General features: G+C 42.1%; 1 protein-coding gene across 6 annotated transcripts in view; it reads left to right on the plus strand.

The window, feature by feature from the left end:
• tnrc18 (trinucleotide repeat containing 18) overlaps positions 1–21,210 on the plus strand; it is a 74,415-nt gene that overhangs the window by 39,743 nt on the left and 13,462 nt on the right. For 3 of the 6 annotated variants that reach the window (XM_048192404.1, XM_048192398.1, XM_048192394.1), the window contains exons 7-22: positions 281–486; positions 1,097–1,243; positions 1,393–1,577; positions 1,952–2,378; positions 3,042–4,001; positions 4,417–4,568; positions 5,384–5,517; positions 5,643–5,816; positions 5,901–6,075; positions 6,341–6,713; positions 7,100–7,360; positions 10,799–11,041; positions 12,421–12,824; positions 13,216–13,344; positions 14,627–14,804; positions 15,863–15,980. In XM_048192404.1, coding sequence (XP_048048361.1) covers positions 281–486; positions 1,097–1,243; positions 1,393–1,577; positions 1,952–2,378; positions 3,042–4,001; positions 4,417–4,568; positions 5,384–5,517; positions 5,643–5,816; positions 5,901–6,075; positions 6,341–6,713; positions 7,100–7,360; positions 10,799–11,041; positions 12,421–12,824; positions 13,216–13,344; positions 14,627–14,804; positions 15,863–15,980 — 4,266 coding nt within the window. The remainder of the gene's footprint in view (positions 1–280; positions 487–1,096; positions 1,244–1,392; positions 1,578–1,951; positions 2,379–3,041; positions 4,002–4,416; positions 4,569–5,383; positions 5,518–5,642; positions 5,817–5,900; positions 6,076–6,340; positions 6,714–7,099; positions 7,361–10,798; positions 11,042–12,420; positions 12,825–13,215; positions 13,345–14,626; positions 14,805–15,862; positions 15,981–21,210) is intronic. The other 3 variants (XM_048192410.1, XM_048192415.1, XM_048192407.1) reach the window with 3 other exon arrangements.

Genomic DNA, 21,210 nt, shown 5'->3' on the forward strand with positions numbered 1-21,210 from the left:
ACTCTTCATATATTAAATTAGAACATTTTTGGCTAATATAAGAATATAAGTATATTTTTATCAGGATTTTAAGGGTGAATAGCAAAGGAGGATGATGTATCTTTGCCCAACAAATGCATGTTTTCTTTTGCAATTTTTTCTTTTTTTTTTTTTAAAGCAAACATGACTTAATTACAATAACTTTAATGGAGATTTACACAAATGTGCAATTAGGAAATGCAAACTAACTGACTTTGCAATAGATTGGTTAACCACTAAGTAAGTCTCTTTTCATTCACAGAGAAAATAAAGAGTTGGCAGACTACACTCAGTTGCATCCACCTATGGTGTCTGCTAGTGGACTGAACCCCAACCTGATGGTGACTGGTGGACCGACTCTGGCTGGTGCGGGCCGCTGGCCTGCTGACCCCGCCTCCCACCTGGCCTCCCACCCGTGGCTGCCCCGCCCAGGAGCCCCCTCCATGTGGTTGTCTGGCTCACCATATGGTACCCACCTTTTTTTTCCATCTATGGCTGTAGTGTTAGAATTATGTCATTATGTTAGAATTATGAATTATGTCAATTATGTCAACAAGCATTTGCCATGCATTTATTCTTATTTTAGTGAATAATAAATGATAAAGGCTCATGAACTCTTGAATTGTGATGGGATTGTGTTGTGATGGGATTTAGACACTGAATTATTTCCTCGAGGCAGTCTGTTGATCCTGCCAGACGGCCCAAGCATTTTGTCTAGGCTGAATGTTTTAGACATTCTTAGAAACAATCAGTCTCACTCCACAACTTCCATCCAAGAATAACAGCGAACAGCACGGTCAGTTCACAGTTCTCTGACGTTCGAGTTTCTGTCTAGACTTTACTTTAAAAACAACAATGTCCCCTAAGAAAATAGATGTAGTTAAAGCGCTGTGCATCTTGGCAGGAATTCAACGAGGTCCATGCTCCATGCACAGGGGTGAGATTATGGTAGGAATGGTGTTTCTCTTGGGGATTAACTCTTGAGTGTTCACAAAGCTGCCAGAAAGCAAGTGCAAATGGACCATCAACTACAAATATGGTGAACCCAACCATTTCTTGTCCCTCTGTTGTTGTACAGGACTGGGTCCCCCTTCCCTTCATCAGGCGCTGCCTCCAGGATATCCTCCTGCCTTGACAGGCTCCATCCCCCCACCTTATCAGTTTGCCCGAGATCCACAGACCGGGCAGGTGGTTGTTATTCCGACAGAGCATCTGCCACACTATGGTAGGTCCCATATATTCGCCACAATTTCTTTCCCATTCACACACGCGTAAGATGTGCATTTATAAAAGTGAGTGGGAGTGATATCCCTGACATGTAGCAAAATAAATATACTTTGTGATGCTCAAATATTCTTCTTGTTCTTTTAAAAGCTGAGATGTTAGAGCGAGGCCCCCCACTGTGGTCAGCCATGTACCCGCCAGCAGGAAGCTCTCTACAACATGCCCATCAGCTCCAGCTCCTCTCCCACCAGCAGCTCCTACGGCAACAGGAGCTTTACATGATCCAGCACCAGACAGCACAGGTCATGGAACTGCAGAGGAACGCACAGTTAGTGGTATGAGACTCTTCTTGTCAATGTCATTATAATCGTGGGGAGGTACTCCTGTATTTCCCATTTTGTAGTCCTTAAGGTCTATTTACATCATCTTTGAATGTTTAGCATGGAAAATAGGCCCAAAACCAAATGCATAAATTTAAGTCTTTGAATCAAGTTCAAAATATTGTACTGTGGTCTCATTTTTTCGAAGTGCAAAATTCGACCTTTTTTATTTTTATGTATTTTTATTTTTGTATGTTCTATTTTCTTTAATTTTATACTTTTAATTTGCAATACTTTTTGAAAACGCTTGTAATTTAGTATTTTTTTTAAAGGGAAAAACAGATGTTTAATTTCTGATTTATTTATATATTTTTTTTTTTCTGATGCAGGAAAGATTAAATGCAAGTCAACCTAGGACAGATTTGGATGAAAAACCAGACAAAAAAGGAGCTGAAGGGACCAAATCCAGTCTCTCAGGCATCCCCACTCAAGCCCTGCACTCACGCAAGCCTCCCCCACGCTCTCCAACCCCCTCCACCTCGTATAGAAAAGCCCTGACGCCACTGCCCGTCCCACCGTTGCCTTCGCCTGTCACCGCACTGAAGTCTGAGGAGAGACCCAAAGTGGAGAAGTCCCTCCCTCAACAGCCCTACTCTCATCCGTCGTCTCCTGTCCCTCACTCAGTCAGCCCCGTTTCGGCATCGCCGCCTCCCACCTCCCCCATCCAGACCAAAGAGGAGTCTGTGGAAGTGCCTGAGAAAGAAACACTCGGTCTAAAGAAGCAAACTTCTACTCCATTCCCATCCATGTACCGTGGTAAGCTTTCCCAAATGAAATTGCTGCAACTATGAATTTGCATGATCATACAAAGTAATTATTGTTTATTTGCATATTGCACAATAAATGAGAAGGACCCTAATCAAAAAAATGAAAGGAAAGCTGTTTAATAATGCACGTCCATTAATCACCATATTGCTATTTTTAAGGAAATATGTTTGAGAGGGGACTGAGAATCCACACAGGACAGCAATCAAATGCAGTGCGCTATTCTTCATGTCAGAATGTGCAGGGTAGTGCAGTCTTAATGAGTAGTCTGCAAATATCCCCACATATGGGATTACCAGCTGTCTCTTCACTGGAATAGAGACTTCTTATGACAGCAGCCCTTTTGTACCCATATCCCCTGGCGGTTTCCCTTTTAAAAATGTTCAATGCTCAGGATAAATAGATTTTCTGCTCACGGTGCATTCTGAATGCATGTGTATGCATGAACGTGTAGGCCTATGTGTATACAAGGGCTTTTGGGATGCTTGTGCTGAGGCCATTTGGTTCATGAAAGTTTCATAAAGCCCTTGTGCCGAAGAACATGTGGGGTTATTAATCACTTCGTCACTCTGTCGCAGGGAACCAAAGCCTCTCTACTCTTTGCATAAGCACTCCAAGCCCCTCAAATTGCTCTCTCTTCTGTTTCTTTGGCAGAAATTCCTCCTGGCTACCCATACCAATCGATAACGGCACCATTCGGCAGCCATTACCCCTACCTCCTCCAGCCAGCCGCTGCCGCAGATGCTGAAGGCCTGGCACCAGATGTGCCATTGCCGGCTGAGACATCCGAGCACTTGGCGACCGCCGCAGATGTCAAACCCCAGCACTTGTGTTCTCCAGTGGTAGTGGAGCCACTTCAGGCATCCAGAGAGCCAGAGTCCATGGATGAGGGCAGCACTGTGTTCAAAAAAGAGCCAAACCTGGAAGACGGCAAAGACATCCTGAGCCAGGACAGCCTGAGGGTTGCACCCATCATCATGCAAGACTCTAACACCCCCACAGAGGCAGAGGCCTGCCCTAGAGCCACACCATCACCAGAGGATGAACCAGACCAGGAAGAGGGGGAGGCTGTCAAAATCGAAACTGCCGCCTCAAGCCATACAGGGCTGTATGAGACATCTAGGCCGGATGCTGAAAGAATGACCAGAGCAGAAACTGCAGAGGACTCGATTGGTCTGGTAGACCAAGTCTACAAATCTACATCAGGTTACACTGACACACACCTTGTGGCTTGTGACATCCAGCCAACAAAACCACCCTCCGATCTCTCTGAAAGCCTGAACCCAGTAGACCTCAGAGATCCTGACACTTCACACCTGGAGTCCAAACTTGACAATCTTTTCCTGCCTAACAGCAGCCCTCCTCACCTTCAGCCCTCTTCCGCACCGGTGGCCATCCTGCCTGAAGACCCCATGGCAGGCATGTTCGCCCTGGTCACGGCCAGCGAGCTTCCGCAGGCCGGAGCAGTGTCCATCCTGGCAGATGCGTGTACCTCTAGGTCTGAGCTCTGTAAGGGCGTCAGTCCCCTAGAGTCCACTGCTCTGGAGGGCATGGCCCTGCTCAGCCAGATGGCAGAGCTGGAGATGGAGAGGCAACCCAGAGATGACACACAGGGTGAGTCTCATTTCAGAGAGAGGAACTGTAATCTGAAGGATGTGGGATCTGATCTTGTGTGCTCCAGCAGTTCTAAGGGAAGCGGGGTTATTAGGGAGGGAGGTTTGCTCACTGTAGTGTGCTGTAAAGTAAAATGTGCTGAAACGAGCTCAGGAATTGTTTCAGCTCTAGTGAGTATATTCTGAATTTTTGCCAGTGCTGCTTGTTCTTCTGTGAATCTTTTAGAGTAAATACATTCATTTAAATAATAAATAAATCCAACTACCTGCCATTTTTGATGTATCTGAATGTCAAATCCCTTAATGCAGTCTGACACATGAAACACCCCTATACTGATGTATTGAAGAATGCGGGGCTGTCCCATGCTCCCTAGTGGTAATTAATGTTGGTATCGATCGTGTGTTTGTGTGTGCAGCTGTAATACTCTGTGGACTGGAGAGTCTGCTGGAAGCTGGCAGGCTGGTCCTCCTTGAGGCCATCGAGTGTCAGCCTCAGGTTATCATCCGCCTCCCCCGAGAGCTCAACCCTAATAAGAAATACAGCTGGAGACAGAAGAAAGATGAACCTGTATGCTTGCCTTTTTATGACTTCTTTTCTTCTCCCTCTTTTAAACCTGTGCTTAAGAAGTTAAGATTTCTGTTATCGTTTTTAAAGATCTGAAAAAGCCCATACATTCATTTACCTGCCCTTAGACCCTCACTTTTAAAACATCAGGACAGAAGTGGTCGAAAGTGGACAAAAGAGACAGATTAAAATACCAGGTGTAAACAGGGCCTGAGATGTTTGTATTTTTAAATACAAGCAGTGTTAACATTTTTACATTCTGACATGTTTACAAATTCCAACAGCATTTGGATTGCTCACATTAAGCGTTTACAACTAGTGGCATTTGAATTTTTACATTTAAACAGTGTTTACAGATTAAAGCAGCATTGATTTTTAGCTGTGTTTACAGCTAGTGACATTCAAAGTTTTTACATTTAAAGTAGTCTCAGTTTCTAGCAGCTTGTAAATTTCTCCCAATTTTATTAGTTAACTATTAGTTTTCATTTTACATTTAAACAGTGTTTACAAATTCCAGTGGCATTTGAATTTTTACATTTTAGCTGTTTTCAGCTAGTGACATCTGATGTTTTACATTTACAGCTGTTTCTGCAAATTCCAGTGGCATTTGAATTTTTTTTTCATTTAGCAGAATTTGCACGTGCGTTGGGATATCTCCTAGAAAGCTTTTAGCTAATAATACTTAAGCTTTCCAGCCTTTTAGCACTCGGATGCCTGTGCACTTGATTTCGGCCAGATGTCTATTGCCAGTGTTAACAGCTGCTGAGAGATCTGTAGAAGTTAAACCACAGATGCTAATCTTGCTTCCTCTCTCTTAGATGTTCTCCAAATCCTCTTTGGAGGGAATGGATGCTGTAGAAGTGGACTACCGTGTGAGACTTGCTGAGCTGCAGCAGCGCTACAAAGAAAAGCAGCGAGATCTTGTCAAACTGCAGAGACGGAGAGACAAAGAGTGAGTCTCTCAATTAACATCAAATCCCTTAACATCACTTCATTAAGACTAGTAATGCCAACGTACCTCACTTTATCCCACTAACAATCAAATAACCTGCAATTTATGATCCCTGCGATTCACAGAGAGAAACGTCAGCAGCAACAGCAACAACAACAGCAGCAACAACAACAACAGATCCAGCAGCAGGAGAGGAACAGAAGTTTAGCCCGCAGGGGCCCGGGACGTCCCCGAAAGAGGAAACATGGCCTGTGCGCACTGTCTCCACCCCCCACCAAGCTGGATTCGAAGTGTGCAAAGTGAGTGTGTAGCTCAGGCACCGAAAAGGCCCAGCTGTGCTCACCACAGCCTGCCCTGCAGCTGAACACTCTGTTGTTTTGCAGGTTGGGCAGAAGCGTGCTGTACTCTGAGGACTCGGAGAGTGGGGAGGTGCTGAGGAAGCGCTTTCGGGCCTCTAATAGAGATGAGGAGGAGGAGGAAGATAGCAGTGCGTTGAGATTGAAGAAGAAAAAAAAGAGCTGGGGCGAGCAGGAGGCATCTTCAAGCTACTCTCACGAGGTCAGTCTCTGTTATACTGGAGCTGTACAAAAGCTCCTAAATATCTGAAAATGTGAGTTTTCGTTACACAGACATGTTCCAGTCAGAACAATGGTGCAGTGGTAAGCGCACATGCTCCAAACATGTTGAACCCACATCACTTGTATGCGCACCACAGCTCAAGTCTGGCCTGCAGCGTGTCTGATCCCATTCCTGCTCTTTCTTTTCAATTCCCTGTCCTATTTGTTTAATAATATACATTCAATGCTTTTATCTCTTTTAACAGGCATCTAAAGTGGCCGTGAAGAAGAGCCGAGTGAGCGAGCAGGAGCAGTTGGCATCCAAACTCGACAAGGCCTTGTCCCTCACTAAGCTCAGTAAACTCAGCAAGTCCTCTTGTAAGTTCATCGAGGGCTCCTCAGGAAAGTCCAGGGCTAGCTCTGGAAGCAGAGTCCCCATGCTCACCGATTTAGACATGAGAGCCAAGATGGGAAAATCCAGCCTGTCAAAAGATCTCAGCATCTTTCACAAGTCTTCCAAAGGAGGTAAAAGCAAAATGGCTGCCAAAACGAAACCTTCAGATCCATGCCTTAAGGGAAAAGGCCAGCGGAAAATACCTTATTCTCCAATGAGGTCAGAAATCAGCAGCTTTTCTAACAGTAAGTCAGACTTTTTTAGATGTATTTTGTTGTTGTTGTTGTCAGTGTTTTATTTCTCATGTTAACGGGTTACTTGAACCACAGGGGCATTTCCTGCTAAATGTTTTGGGGGGGTTTTTGTCTTTGGTGATGGACAGTTTTTGTTGATTATTGCCTACTATTATGTGTTTATGATAATACCTGTAATAAATTGCTATGCACAATAACAGTATTTATCACAATATAGGAATTTTTGTTGTGTAAATAATAAAAATTCATCCTGATAGATCCATGATGTACAGTAACATAGGAAGATACATATACATTGATTTAAGTATAATTGTTTTTCAGTTGATCATGCTTTTGATTCTCCATCCCGAGTTGAAGTGTTTTGTGATTTTTACCAGACACCGATTCAGAAGAGGACGATTCCCTACAGGATGGCTGGCCTCCCAGCTCCATGTTGGGGAGATCAGGGTCACGTCCACAGCTCCCCGGTCTGTGCAGCACTCCAACCAAGAAAAAGCGCTCATCGTCCAAGAGAGCCTCTTCATCTTCGTCTTCATCACTCAAGTCCAAGCAGGCAGCCAAAGAGAGGAAACATAAGCACTTTGCTTTATTGCTACAGGAGGCAGGAGTCAGCTCCTCCGAGGACTCATTTGACCAAGGTTAATAAAGCATACCTCACTATGCACAAAATCGAGATGGCAGCTGCTCGGTTTTAGCTTTTTTTATTTTTGGTCTGTGTTGTATTTTTAACCATGACTATCGGTCATGGTGACATTTTTCATGAGAAGCCATTTTAAGATGCTTGCGTCAGAATTTGCTACCTCACATCCTGTATATAATATAATTGGCTCTTGTTAGAGTCCCTTTTAAATGCTTACTTTTATAGGAATGTCTTGCCATTGTGCATTAAAATGTGTGTGGCTGTGTTCTTTATTGTATTGCAGTTTGGTACCCAAGCTTTATTAAACATGCTGATTTCGTTTTTACTGAAAGTAAAGAAACGCAGTGTTCTCTGTCTCTTTCGCTACATCTCCTGCTGTAGAGTGTTAGATTGCAACGCTCCACACTCCTGATTTCCTCTGTTGTTCAAATATCCCTTTCATCAGTGAAGGAGATCTCTGCATAAATTCAGCACTCCTGAGCAGTGCTGATGAGATTCATTAGACCAAATGACTTTGAGAAGCATAACTAACTTGTTGTTGGGTTCTCCCAAGAGATCAGATATTTAACAGATGAGAAAATGTTCAATTGATATTAGACGGAAGTTGGCTAATGTTTATCTGCAATATTGTCTACGTTATATTTTTGATTGGTGCCATAAACAAATGTGAAACCAATGGCAGTAGAGCATACTACCCATTTAACTAAGTTAAAGTCAATAAATCGACATGCACACAACCAGAAATTTAAAGCATAATCAGTTCAGTTCCAGAAATGTTTTTTTTTTCACTATGATGAATGTGTGAACAGGCAATGCATTCTGGGATATTTGGAAAATAGGGAGCTCCCTGATTTACTAAAAAAAAAAAAGAATAACCTAGCCTCTCTAGACTGCTCGCTCTCTCCTTGCAGCTGCTTGGCCACCCCTCCACCTCTGACCCCTTCTCCTACCCATGATGCTTTTGAATGTCTATCGGTCTGTGCATTTGCTTGTCCCGCCGCAACAAAATAAGAAGCAAAGGGGTTGGCTGGGAGTAGGGCAGCCAGCTGTTCAGCGTGAGGTCACTATCCATGTCACCTGAGCCTTGAGCATTGTTCTGTAAGTAGGCCACCATCCTCTTTTGCTGTGACTTCTCCATAATTTTTTTACTAATTTGTGCTTACACTGTTACAGAACCAAAACACAAACAAAAAAAGACTGGATAACAGACGAGGTGTTGAAAATGCCTTTTTAACATGCTCACCTCCTGTTACATGCCCTCAAGCCATGGTTATGTTTGTATTTGGTGGTAAAAGTATCTTCTGCCCCTTCTTTTCTTTTTTTTTTTTTTTGGCCATATTAATATTATTTTGATCATATTAATAATTTAAGATATTCAGTGGCTTGTTTATTTATTTGCCATTGTTGTACAATACATAACTGATTAATGTTTCTTGAAACCAGTTATAATTAAGTTTCTATATATAAGATTTAATTATTTTGATTGTTTTTGGTTTTAATATTTTTCATCATTTACTGCTAAGGAATTAAGAGAATTGAATTGAAAGAGATTGAACATAACCATGGCTGAAGTGGTTGATGGTCTGAGTTGCGCCCATGCCAGACCCAGAGTCTCAGGAGCCATGGAGGACTGTCCTCACAGAGCCTGCTTTGTGTTTTCTCAGCTCTCCTCTTCCTGTACACATCCTCTGCTTGCTGTCAGTTCATGTAATACATGCTTCAGGTTTTAATGCTGTGGCATCTATAAAGTTATGTTCACAACATAACCAAAGTCCTTGTCTGCTACAAAGTCCATGTCTTTAACAAACTCACCTCTGGCTTCGGCTACTCACAACTGCACTCAAGCATCCTGTGTGTCTGTTTCCATCACCAAACTTGCTCCTCACCCTCCAGAGAATGGGGTGTTTCTTAAAGTGGGTACCTACTGTCTTATAGTTAGTCCTTGAGTTTTCTTTTTCTTTTTCCTTTATCAGTTTAGACAAGCTCCGAGCAGAAGAGACTTTTAATAATTGATGACTTTCTTAGTCAGGGATTCTGCCAGCAACCTTAACTTTCTGCAGCGCTTGTGACTTATTCTATTCCCTTTTTTCCTTCAGTGATTCAGCTCATTCAGCACATTGGGCAAGGCCACTTTACTGGCTTCTCTTATTTGGTTTGGGCTTTTGCATTCCCGGCCCCTCTCAATTTGGAGCGAGCCAGCAGCCATGCTGATTTTAAATCCTGCCCTAAAGCTCTGAAGGTTTGAAAGCTATGCTTGCGAGATCCTGCCTACCCAGCTTAGTATTTGCTGCCCGCATGAAACCAGGCTTTGTCCCCCACCAGTAATCTTATGTAGCGGTGGGTGGGCTGCAGTATTTGAGCAAGAACACATTAATCTAGAGAAAGTCTGCTTCTGCGGGGCTAGATTACAATGGATACGTGAAAGTGAAAAGAACACTACTGCTGGCAGAATGATGTATTAGGACTAGTCATCTAGTATTCATAGCTATGCAGATTGAATTCTGTGGGTCTATTGTTCTACAAACATAACTTGCAGGGAAAATGGTCTTTATATGTTGGATTTTTTTTTTTTTTTATTGCATGGGATTAGGGCTTTAATTTTAACAGGAGATGATTGAAATTAGTAGTTCACACACACACACACACACACACACACACACACACACACACACACACACACAAAAAATATGTAATCATTTACTCACCCTCATGTTGTTCCAAACCTGTATGACTTTTTCTTCTGCAGAACACAAAAAGAAGATATTTTGAAGAATGATAAGACTTTTTGTCTATGCAGTGAGATTCATTGGGGACCCCGTTGAATTCCAAACCCCCCCAAAAAAACTTCAAAATATAACTTAAAAAGTAAGCCATGCAGGTTTGGAGTGACATGAGGGCGATTAAATGATGACAGAATTTTAATTTTTGGGTGAACTATCCCTTTATTTCTGGGCTCTTCAACTCCAGTCCTGGAGGGCCAGTGTCCTGCAGACTTAAGAAACAATCCCTATTTAACCTACCTGTCTGTACACTCTTAAAAATAAAGGTACTTCATTGGCGTTTGTGGTTCCATGTTGAAACTTAAGCAGCCATGGAACCTTTCCACTGCACAAAATGTTCTTCACACGAAGAAAAAATGGGATCTTTTAAAAACTGTTCACTGAAAGGTTCTTTGGAGAACCTGAAACACACTTTTGGAACCTTTTATTTTAAGAGTGTAATTTACAAGTAGTTCTGAAAGACTTTATTAGTTTATGTTTGGCTGTTTTTCATTAGGGATAAAGCTAAACTCAATAGGACACTGGTCCTCCAAGACTGGAATTGAAGAGCCCTGCTTTAAATAATGGGTTGTGTCACAGGCTTCATCTTCATTCATTTCTTAGCCTCATATATTTTGTCAAACATCCTAAATGATTTGTCTTCCCATTGTTAACAGAATATTTCACCGAGCGCGATGATTATGAAGATGATGATGACGAGGATGAAGATGGGTATGATTATGAGCTTGATGAAAGCGACGGCCTGTGTTCGTCATCTGTAGAAGAGAGTGGGCTGGGTCTTCTGGCCCGCTTTGCCGCCAGCGCTATCCCAAGCCCCATTGTCACCAATCCACTCTCCATCGTCCAACTGGAAGCTAAACAGAAAGCCAAGAAGAAAGAGGAACGGCAGTGTCTACTGGGTAAGAAAGTGCTTTTCCTGAATGGATTGCAACTTTTTCTGCTCTTTTTCTATTCATCTGTAATCTCTCTGTGACATCAGCTGCTTTTCCAATCCTGCTGGGACTTGAATTCCCAGGTGACAAGGTGATGCATTGTTATTGGCTGTCTTTTGTTGAGCGGTGTCATGCATGTGCACCAGCGAGTGAGAGAATTGAAAGGTGCTGGCAGATGAAAACACATTGTGCTTGGAGGAGTCACTCAGTAGGGGTGTTATTCAATATAGACACCCATCAGTTGAGCCCCACCTTGAAAATGGAGTGTCATTATCCCCTAGCCACATTTGTGTGCGTTTGCTGCGCCGCTTGCACTCGCTGAGAATGCGATGCTGACAGGCCTTGCTTTGATGAGGTTGGGCTGTGATCCTGAGCGGGTACCCAGCAGCGCACGCGACAGGCCTGTCAGCGGAGACCAACAGCCCCCTTCATTAGCTATTCCAAGGCCCTGCAACAATGTTCGGACTTAATTCTGCTCCCACATCTGGCCCTGTTTATTTCTCACATGTGCACATTATATTGTCGTTCTTCGTTTGCAAATGAGTTGACCACATGTAGATGGTTTAAATTAAGGCAGATGCCCTAGTATTTACGTTACTTGTTGTATTTTTCATCTTTGGCCCTGTTTCCACCTGGTATTATGATGCGTTTTGGCCAATCGGATTACAAGTAGACATTCCCGTTTACACTTGCTTTAATTAATCTCTTTTGTCCACTTTAGACCACTTCTTTCCCGATTTCTTCGAGGGAGGGTCTATGGGTGGGTAAATGTATGAGCTTTTTGAGATCTTTCGATCTAATGGGCGAAATACGCTCGCACAATTTACATGAACACACACCGAGATGATGAAAAAACAGCGGAGAGCGTCAGCTTTCGTTTCTGCTGTAACAGCCGCAAGACCACAGCAAATGCTGTGAGAAATCAGGAATTGAGTGGTTGGTGCGTTTTTCTTCTTCAAACTAAACTTGAATCTTCAGCCAGCAAAGTTTAAATCCCATCTAGCTAGCGCGCTTCCCATAATGTTTAGGCGTTAAGTCAGCAGACGGAGAGCAAGGTAATCTTTTCTGGCTATTTGAATGCATTAGACCACATGAGTGTCTGCGTTATGAAAGCAATCCAGGTCAAATGCGTTTTCAACTACCTCTGGAAGTGCTCGAAAGTGGACAAGCTCAAAATGTTTTAGACCCCATTTACACCTGTATTTGGCATCGTCCACTTGGGATCCGATCGACCAAAACGCATCCTAATATCAGGTGTAAATGGCCAAAGACAATTTGTGTTTGTGCGAGTGCATTTCGTTTGCATGTCTTTGCAATAACCGAAGGTTGTATCTTCTGGATTGAAGGTACAGAGTTCGAGTTTACAGATTCGGAGAGCGATGTTAAAATGAGAAAGAAGTTTCCTTCACTGTTGCACGGCAAGCGGTCGGCTCCTGAGCTCCCTCTCCTGCCGCCCGCGAGTGTCATGCGTGATGACTCCAGCCCCAGCAAGCGTGGACGCAAACCCAAGAAACCCAAGTCTCCCCGGGAGTTCAGCTTCGACCTTACCGCCGATGGGAGCGAAGACGAACAATGGACCCGGCGGAGGAGTGAACGCATCTTCCTCCATGACGCTGCCCAAGCCACCCCCATCTCCCCGTCCAGCAAAACTCCTCTTCCACTCACTCCCAAACCTGCCCGTGGCCCCAAAGCATCTCCGCAGAGCCCCAAGGAGCTGGCCAAAGCCAAGGAGGTGAAAGACCCCAACAAGGTAAGCCATTGTTTTATTGATGTAGATTGAGTCCTCTGTGCCAGCCCCAATGAAGCAACAAGGGCGCTTGATACCAGCTGGTGTCCTGCTACATTTGTCGGACAAGAAGGCCTCCCGCTGTGAGTGTCATGTTGTTGGACACAAAAGGATGGCTGCCGCTTGCCAGGCTACAATTACCAGCCATCACCGTTCCTCCCTCCCCTGTTTTTTTTATTTTTTTTTATAGTGTTCAGTACATGACTGCCTATTAATGTTTACTTGTCTATCCAATGTTGTTGAATGGCTGTAATGTCTGGGAGAACTGAGCACGATTGTGTCATGCATTTGTATGAGGCTTTTCACTCTTGTCTGTGCTGATGGTTTGGCTTTGTATTTGGTGTGAATTTTCCAGAAGAAGAGGATTAAGGAGACTCCCTTGTGTCTGCCCCCACCCCAGCTCTCCAGCACGCCCTCGGAAAGTGCCGGCACTCTGCCTGTCAGCCCAGGCCGCAAGAGCAAGGTGAAGCCTAAAGCCAGAGAGGTAACTATTGCCTAACTCAGCTGACATTGCAACGCTAATTAGTGATAAATTTTCCAATGTTTTCCAATATTCTGGCTGATGAATGGAAATGATAGTTACCCCTTGAGTAAATTCCAAGATCTATCAACATCCATCAGCAATTTTTTTTTTTTTTTTTTTTTTTTTTTTTTACTTTTATTCAACAAGGATGCATTAAATGGGTCAAAAGTGACAGTAAAAACATTCACGTTGTAATGTATCAAAATATTTCTGTTTTAAGTAAATGCTTTTCATTTGTAAATGTATCACAGTTTCCACAAAAATATTAAGCAGCACAACTGTTTTCAGCATTGATGATAATGTTTCTTGAGCAGAAAATCATATTAGAATGATTTCTGAAGGATCATGTGACACTGAAGACTGGAGTAATGATGCTGAAAATTTAGATCTGCCCTCACAGAAATAGAATACAGTACAAAAGAATATGATTTATTATTAAAATATAATAAAAATAGAAAAAGTATTGTTATATTATATTATATTAAAGACCATCGAATGATGAAAACAATATCTTTTGCATTTTTCTGCATTTTCTGCATTACATAAAAAACATGATGCACTGTGCATTAACTCACATTTTTAGCATGCCACATAATAAATATTTGAAACAGACCTAGTGTTGAGCAGCCATTTTGTGCTACACTGTGACGCTAAGGAGAAACACCAAAAGGGATTAGAATAATTTTACCTGGCAGGCTCAAGGCCTGTTGGGAGAAGCCTTGCATTTAAATGAGCCACCCCTTCCTGCTCCCCTGTCCCAGTCTGTATGGGCCTGCTCTCAGTACCCACCATGACCAAAGGGAGGGGGGGTGAGATGGGGAAGGAGAGGGAGAGAGAAAAGGGGAGAGTGCAGTAGAGCAGCAAGCCTAATTAGACTGCACACTCAGCGGGAAGGCAGTGAAATTAACCAAACGACATCTCGCTCCATCCATTTCTCCACCCCTTCTGCACAATTTATATTCTCTTCTCAAGATAAATCTCCACTGCATTTTAAAACTCTCCACCACTGCTATTTTTTCATTGTATGTATAAATCACGTGTTATAATGCACAGTGCAGAAGCTCGGGAACTCCTCTGGGTATTTGCCGCATTCGAAATCAAGAAATCCTACATCTCGCGAGCCGAGCTTGTCACTCATCTAAATGGGTTTTACTGAATCAATTCTCCTCTAGTAAGCACATGGGTCTCATCTTTATAACTGAACCAACAATGGCTCAGTGTTCAATATTTCATATTGTCACAGGAATTGGGGCAAAATGTGCTTGAATTCCCCCAGCAGGCTCGAGGGAAGGGCGGTGCTGTCAGTAAACTGATGGAAAGTATGGCTGCTGATGAGGACTTTGAGCCCAACCAGGACAGCAGCTTCTCAGAGGATGAGAATCCCCCTGTGAGCGCTCAGCCCGAAAGACCATGCACCCCTGGTGAGACTCTTTTCACATTCCCTCTTGTCAGCAAGGCCGCAGAGCTCTTTCCCTTCATTGCTTCCCCATTTATAATTGCTGTTTTATGACTAAATCAGACTTCATTTTCTTGTCCATGCATGCAATTAAATGTGAATGTCTTTTGAATGACGTGAGGGAGAGATCATTTCACAGCGTATCTTATCTTAATCCAGCATTAAAAATCAGAAAATTGATTCGGCCTGATTGCATTCATACGTTAATGGGACGATTTGAGAGGTATTGAATGCATTAGCTCTGTTTCAAAACCTCGTGAGCTGCTTGCTACCTACATTGACAGCATCGTAACCACCATGAAACCTCATAAGTGACGGATTTGGAATGTATTGTATGTAGACAGCAACTCTGTGCGCCACACATGGACTGTAAAGATAAAAGGACTTCCATTGTAGAAAAATGAAGCCAAGATATCCCAGTTACGGTCATTGTGGATTACATCGTTCAGAGGCCCGCTTCCACAGACACAGTTGCAAACACGGATGTCAATCATGACGTTACACTGCAATTTTATTGCATCAAATCAATCCAAACTTATTGGAAAAATTAACACTTGAACATACATCCACGTGATAAGAACTACCTAAAATTACAGAAACAATCTTCGGGAAGAAATTATTTGAATGTAGCCGAGCGTCTGATAATGCCTTCTTCAAGATTTCCTTTTTAGAAGTATATTTATAATTGACATTAATTTCAATTGCCTTATTAGGTTTTTTTTCACTGACCTTGTCGCTGTGCATTCTGGGATTAACTTCTCTACAACTAACACATGATGCTGTCTTAGAATTTGGCTAAAATGAGGTATCTTGGAAAGCAGCATAATTAAATTACCTTTGGGATCAGTCTTCATATTAAAATGCTGCATCCATAAGCAGCTTCCTGTGTTTTAAAACAGCTATTTTCTCTAACATTTGCAGCTTTAAGGTGGCGATGAGATCTCTCACTTTATTTAAAAGCACAAGCTTTGACATGTCTCTCTCTAGCACTTCTTATCTCCCTCTGTTCTGTTTTTCCCCCAGCCCCTCGGAATTGTGTCATTAACAAAGATGAACTGCAGGATGGATTACGGGTCCTCATCCCTATGGATGACAAACTCCTGTATGCCGGCCACGTCAGCACTGTTCACTCTCCTGACATGTAAGAGACCCCCTACCCGAACTGTGTTCATTCTCTTGATACCCTCTACTGTGTCTTCCAAATTGTTTGCCTAATGCTGGGTACACACTAAAAGAATCTTAAAAAGAGAGACCACAAACATGAGGACAAAAAAATCCTAGATTTATCTGTTTTGCTCCTATATAGTGTGTTGTGTGCCATGTTATGACAAAGACAGCACAACACACATGAACAGATTTCTAACATGTGCTGCGCCATGTTAGAAATCTGTTATGCTTCCGTCTTCTGTCAGCTCACTTTCTGATTGGATATTGTTTTGTTTCACGTGATAATTTACAGAGCGTGCACCCGTTTGTCTTCAGGGTTCCCCCCACACATCAGGATTTCTGATCGGAAATATTTAACATGTTGAATATTTACGATTTGCAATCGGGGCACCTCCGACGTTCTTCCGAGCAGATTCAGTCACTCTTAACGCACCTCACACCACAAGAAAATCTGATAAGATAATCTGTAGAACCATTAAGATAATCGGGACACTACCTAGGATTGTCGGAAGGGGAGAAATCGGCCCAAAATCACCCTGATTGTCTTGTGGTGTGTACCCAACATAATTAAGAGTCACTATGGGCTGCAATAGCTTGGTTTCTGTAAAAAAAAAAAAAAATTGGCAAGACTAACTCCTAGTTACCTGAATGGGGAAATACTGAAATCTCAAACTGCTTGCCAATGACGTTTAAATAATATACAGGTGCTGGTCTTATAATTAGAATATCGTGAAAAAGTTTTTTGGATTTTCAAAACAGAAAAGTTCAAGTTCTTTAAAGTATGTTCATTTGTGCACTCAATACTTGGTCGGCAGCACATATTACAGCAAATGACTTGCTCCTAGCACAAATTACAGCATCAGTGAAGTGTGGCATGAAGGTGATCAGCCCGTGGCACTGCTGAGGCACTATTGAGCCTTGAGATCATCTGTATATTGTTGGATCGACTGTTTCTCATCTTTCTCTTAAAAATATCCCATAGATTCAGGTCAGGCATGTTGGCTGGCCAATAAAGCACAGTAATATCATGGTCAGCAAACCACTTGGAAGTGGTTTTTGCACTGTGGGCAGGTGCTAAAGTCCTGCTGGAAAAGGAAATCAGCATCTCCATAAAGCTTGTCAGCAGATGGAAGCATAAAGTGCTCAAAAATCTCCTGGAAGATGGCTGCATTGACTTTGCACTTGATAAAACACAACGGACCAACACCAGCAGATGTCATGGCCCCCCAAATCATTACTGACTTCAGAAACTTCCCACTAGACTTCAAGCAGCTTGGATTCTGTGCCTCTCCAGTCTTCCCTTAGACTCTGGGACCATGATTTCAACATGAAATGCAAAATTTACTTTTATCTGAAAAGAGGACTTTCGACCACTGTTCACTGTCCAGTTCTTTTTCTCCTTAGCCCAGGTAAGATGCTTCTGACGTTGTTTCTGTTTCAGAAGTGGCTTGGTAGTCCTTTTCCTGAAGATGTCTGAGTGTGGTGACTCTTGATGCGCTGACTCCGTCTTCATTCGACTCATTGTGAAGCTCTCCCAAGTGTTTGAATCGGCTTTACTTGACAGTATTCTCAAGCTTGTGGTCATCCCTGTTGCTTGTGCACCTTTGCCTACCCAATTTCTTCCTTCTAGTCAACTTTGCATTTAATATGCTTTGATACATCACTCTGTAAACAGCCACCACATTCAGTAATGACCATCTGTGACTTACTCTCTTTGTGGAGGGTGTCAATGATTGTCTCCTGGACCATTGCCAAGTCAGCAGTCTTCCCCATTAGTGTGGTTTCAAAGAACAAGAGATACCCGGAATTTATACTGTAGGGATGGTCATTTAATGAAACTCAAATGTAAATATTCTAATATTTTGAGATACTGGATTTTGGACTTTCATTAGCTGTACGTTCTAATCAACAAATTAAAAAAAAAAACCTTTTGAAATGTTTTACTTTACATGTAGGGAATCTAGTATAAATGAAAGTTTCATTTTTTAAAAATAATTTACAATTAAAAAAAATTAACTTTTTCACAATATTCTAATTATATGACCAGCACCTGTATTTGATAATATATTAAATAAAATATTTTATATCAGCAACAGAATTGGACAAACTGTCCTTATAATGTTGTTTATTATGCTCAAATCATTTAAATACCAATTTTACTTGGGTAAAGCCAGAGCTTCTAACAGCAGCTGCAGTGAAGCAATGATTTTACCAATTTGCAATTGGCTCTTTTATTTAGGAGGCCAGATTTATTCTGCCATATTGTGTGTTGCGATTTCTCCCATTTATGTTAATGAATGAATGGTCTTGGAATATAAAAGAGGGTACTTTCTTCTGTAGACCCAATAGGTTAGTGTGATGTGTTTTTATTTATTAAAAAAACCCAACATGTTTAACTGACAAATCCATTGAAACATTCTCAGTTATAAAGTGAGATCACCAATCAGAGAAACTCACAGTAAAGTTAGCTAGGTCAAATTATCTAGCTACCTAAATTCATGATTTGATGCGTTAAAGATCAAAAGTAGCTGTTTTTTTTATTGTATAAAAATACATTGCAAAGACACAGAATCCCATGTTCATTTGATTGCATCATTCTCAGTACTCAGTATGGGAGGAGAGTTGTCTAGTTTTGTTCTGAATCAAATGTAATGTTTTGATTAGCCTCAGAGCCGGTTGGTTTGGTTCAAGGCTTAGAACCAAGGTCACTAAAAAAGTTGGCTGCGCTCTATTTAGCTGTAGCTCCCTGGCCATTTACAGATTCTTTGTACCGAACTGTTTACTTGAGCCACTTAGTGGACAGGGAATTAAATATCGCCAAGTTTTTCCCATTGTAAGGTCCAGTTCATAGTTCTCCATTAAAAAATTTGGAAGTGCAACATTTTGTTTGGTCAGGAAACAGAAGGGGTGTGAAGTGTCTTGAGGGAGACGATGACAGAAATGGGCAGTTTTGTTTGGACTTTGTATGCTTTCTGTAGTCTCCCATGGCCTATTATCCACTTGGATGAACAAGTTTTAGTCTATTGAGGGGCGAGAGAGTTCCTCTCAAAGTCATCCCTATAAAGGATAATCTCATTTGGTGAAAAATGTCAAACTGGTGCAGCATCTGGTTGGGGGATCTGTAATGAGGGGGGGCTCTGTTGCATTTCTGCCCTCTGTGAAATGTGTTGTCCTCCATTTTAGTTTCATTAGAGCGACGACCCACGGTTGCTCAATGACTGTGTTTAGCATTCAGCACAGAATCACATCTTCCTCTTATCAGTCTGAGAGCGAGGAGCAGCCATCCCCCAAACTCCCGTCACAATCCTTCTACCAAATTCCAGCGGTCTGGGAGCCAGAGGTCAGGCAGCATGCTGAAAATCTGAATGCTAGTTCCTGTTTAATACTAAACGTGTATTCCTAAATTAAGGGAGCAGAAAGGTGGTGCTTTATCTGTTAATTTGCAGCACGTTTGCATGGCATAATGAGATATGTTTGTCATATTTTGGAAGTGAAATATCTCTCCCTCTATCTCTCGCTCTGCATATGCCTCTTGTACTAAAAATAGCCCGTTCCAGCCAAGGAAAGGAAGGTGCCTTTGTGCAGGACTGTGTTACTGCAGCTCTTCAAAGCGGGTAGTTCAGTGTGACTGTGAGAACTGGTTGCCAGAGGATTTAATATGACGAGAGCAGGCGCTAGTGTGGAGGGCTTGACTGCAACAGATCGCTTGTTGTCCACCCTGCCCTCTGGAAATGCAATTCTGTGACGGCTTGTGCAACACAACACCTTTTAACGCATCCAGAGATTGAAAATCCGTGCTTGTGCACTCAGATGTTTATATGCCGCCACCGTCGCCGCCGCCTCTGCTGTTTATATGCCTCGCCTGTCTTCATTAACTGAGCCTGTTGTGGAGAGCCTGGGCTTCTGCAGGCATGAACATACTTGCAGTCCATGAGAGCAGGCTGGTTAATTGTGCAGTCAATAACTCACACAGCCGGTGTTGAATTGGAACTGAAATCTAGGGTAAGGAAAAGTGTCTGTTCTCAGCCTGAGCCTCGGCTTTCATGAAGCCTGTGTGTTCTGCTCAGAAAAGTCCTTTGGCAAAGCCATTGTCACACTTTCCGACGTGAAGACCATGCTAATGGCAAAGGCCCATTATTTATGGGTAATGGAAAACTAATTGAAGCTTTCACTCCATCCTTCACTGGCTCGCCATTTTTTTTTCCCCTCTGTTGTGTCTTTAATTTTGTTTTAGAGATGTAAAGATGAGGGAAATGTGTTTTTTTTCACAACTAAACTTCCTTCAGTCTCACTGCTCAAACAATAATCGAAGATTTCTGAATGTCAACGTCATCTCAGAGAAATATTACATGGAAAATTGTATTGTGCCTCTACACATCTACGCTGAAAAAAAAAAAAAAAAGTTTTTCCTGCTTAGTATTTTTCTCTTTTTCATTTTAAAAATATCTAAAAATTCTTAAATCAAGATAATTTACTTGAGAAGCAAAATAACTTACTGTTTTCTGAAAAAAATAATCATTTTTGCACATTTTGCACTGAAAAAAATAATTGTTTTTAAGCATAAACTCCATTTTGATAAATTTTTCAGTAAACAAGTTTTAATATCTTAAGTCATTTTGCTTCTCAAGTAAATGTGTCTTGATTCAAGAATGTTTAGATTAGGTCTGGGTGATATAATATCGCAGTAATTTTGACGATGTAAAATTTGAAAATATTGTGAATATCGAATATTTCAAATTCAAGCATACTTTCCCAATATTACGTCCCCTTACGTATTACCACGCAAGAGATGTGAGGTGGGGGAGGGTCTTTTTTATTTATTTATTTATATTTTTTTTACACATTAGCAAAATGGAGACGATGGACAAGACAGATGATGAATTAGTCTCCAAAAGGAACGCACAATCTGTAATATGGGAGTGGTTTGGTTTTCAGATAACAGATACCAATCAAAATACCGTCATTTGCAAGGTGTGCAAGATAATAGCTACAAAGGGTGGTAGCACCACAAATCTCTTTCATCACCTCAAGCAGCATGCTGTGCAGTACGGGCAATGCATGAAACTCCGTGAGCCACCGTCACTAGACTCGGCTTCTTCATCTGCCGAAAAATCTGGTAGGAATGTCGTCCCTAAACAAATAAAGCTGGTCGATTCATTCTCCTCTAGCGGTGTGCCATATGCGAGAAATAGTAAAAAGTGGGA

This window comes from Megalobrama amblycephala, linkage group LG1, assembly GCF_018812025.1.
Source record: "Megalobrama amblycephala isolate DHTTF-2021 linkage group LG1, ASM1881202v1, whole genome shotgun sequence".
Taxonomy (NCBI): Eukaryota; Metazoa; Chordata; class Actinopteri; order Cypriniformes; family Xenocyprididae; genus Megalobrama; species Megalobrama amblycephala.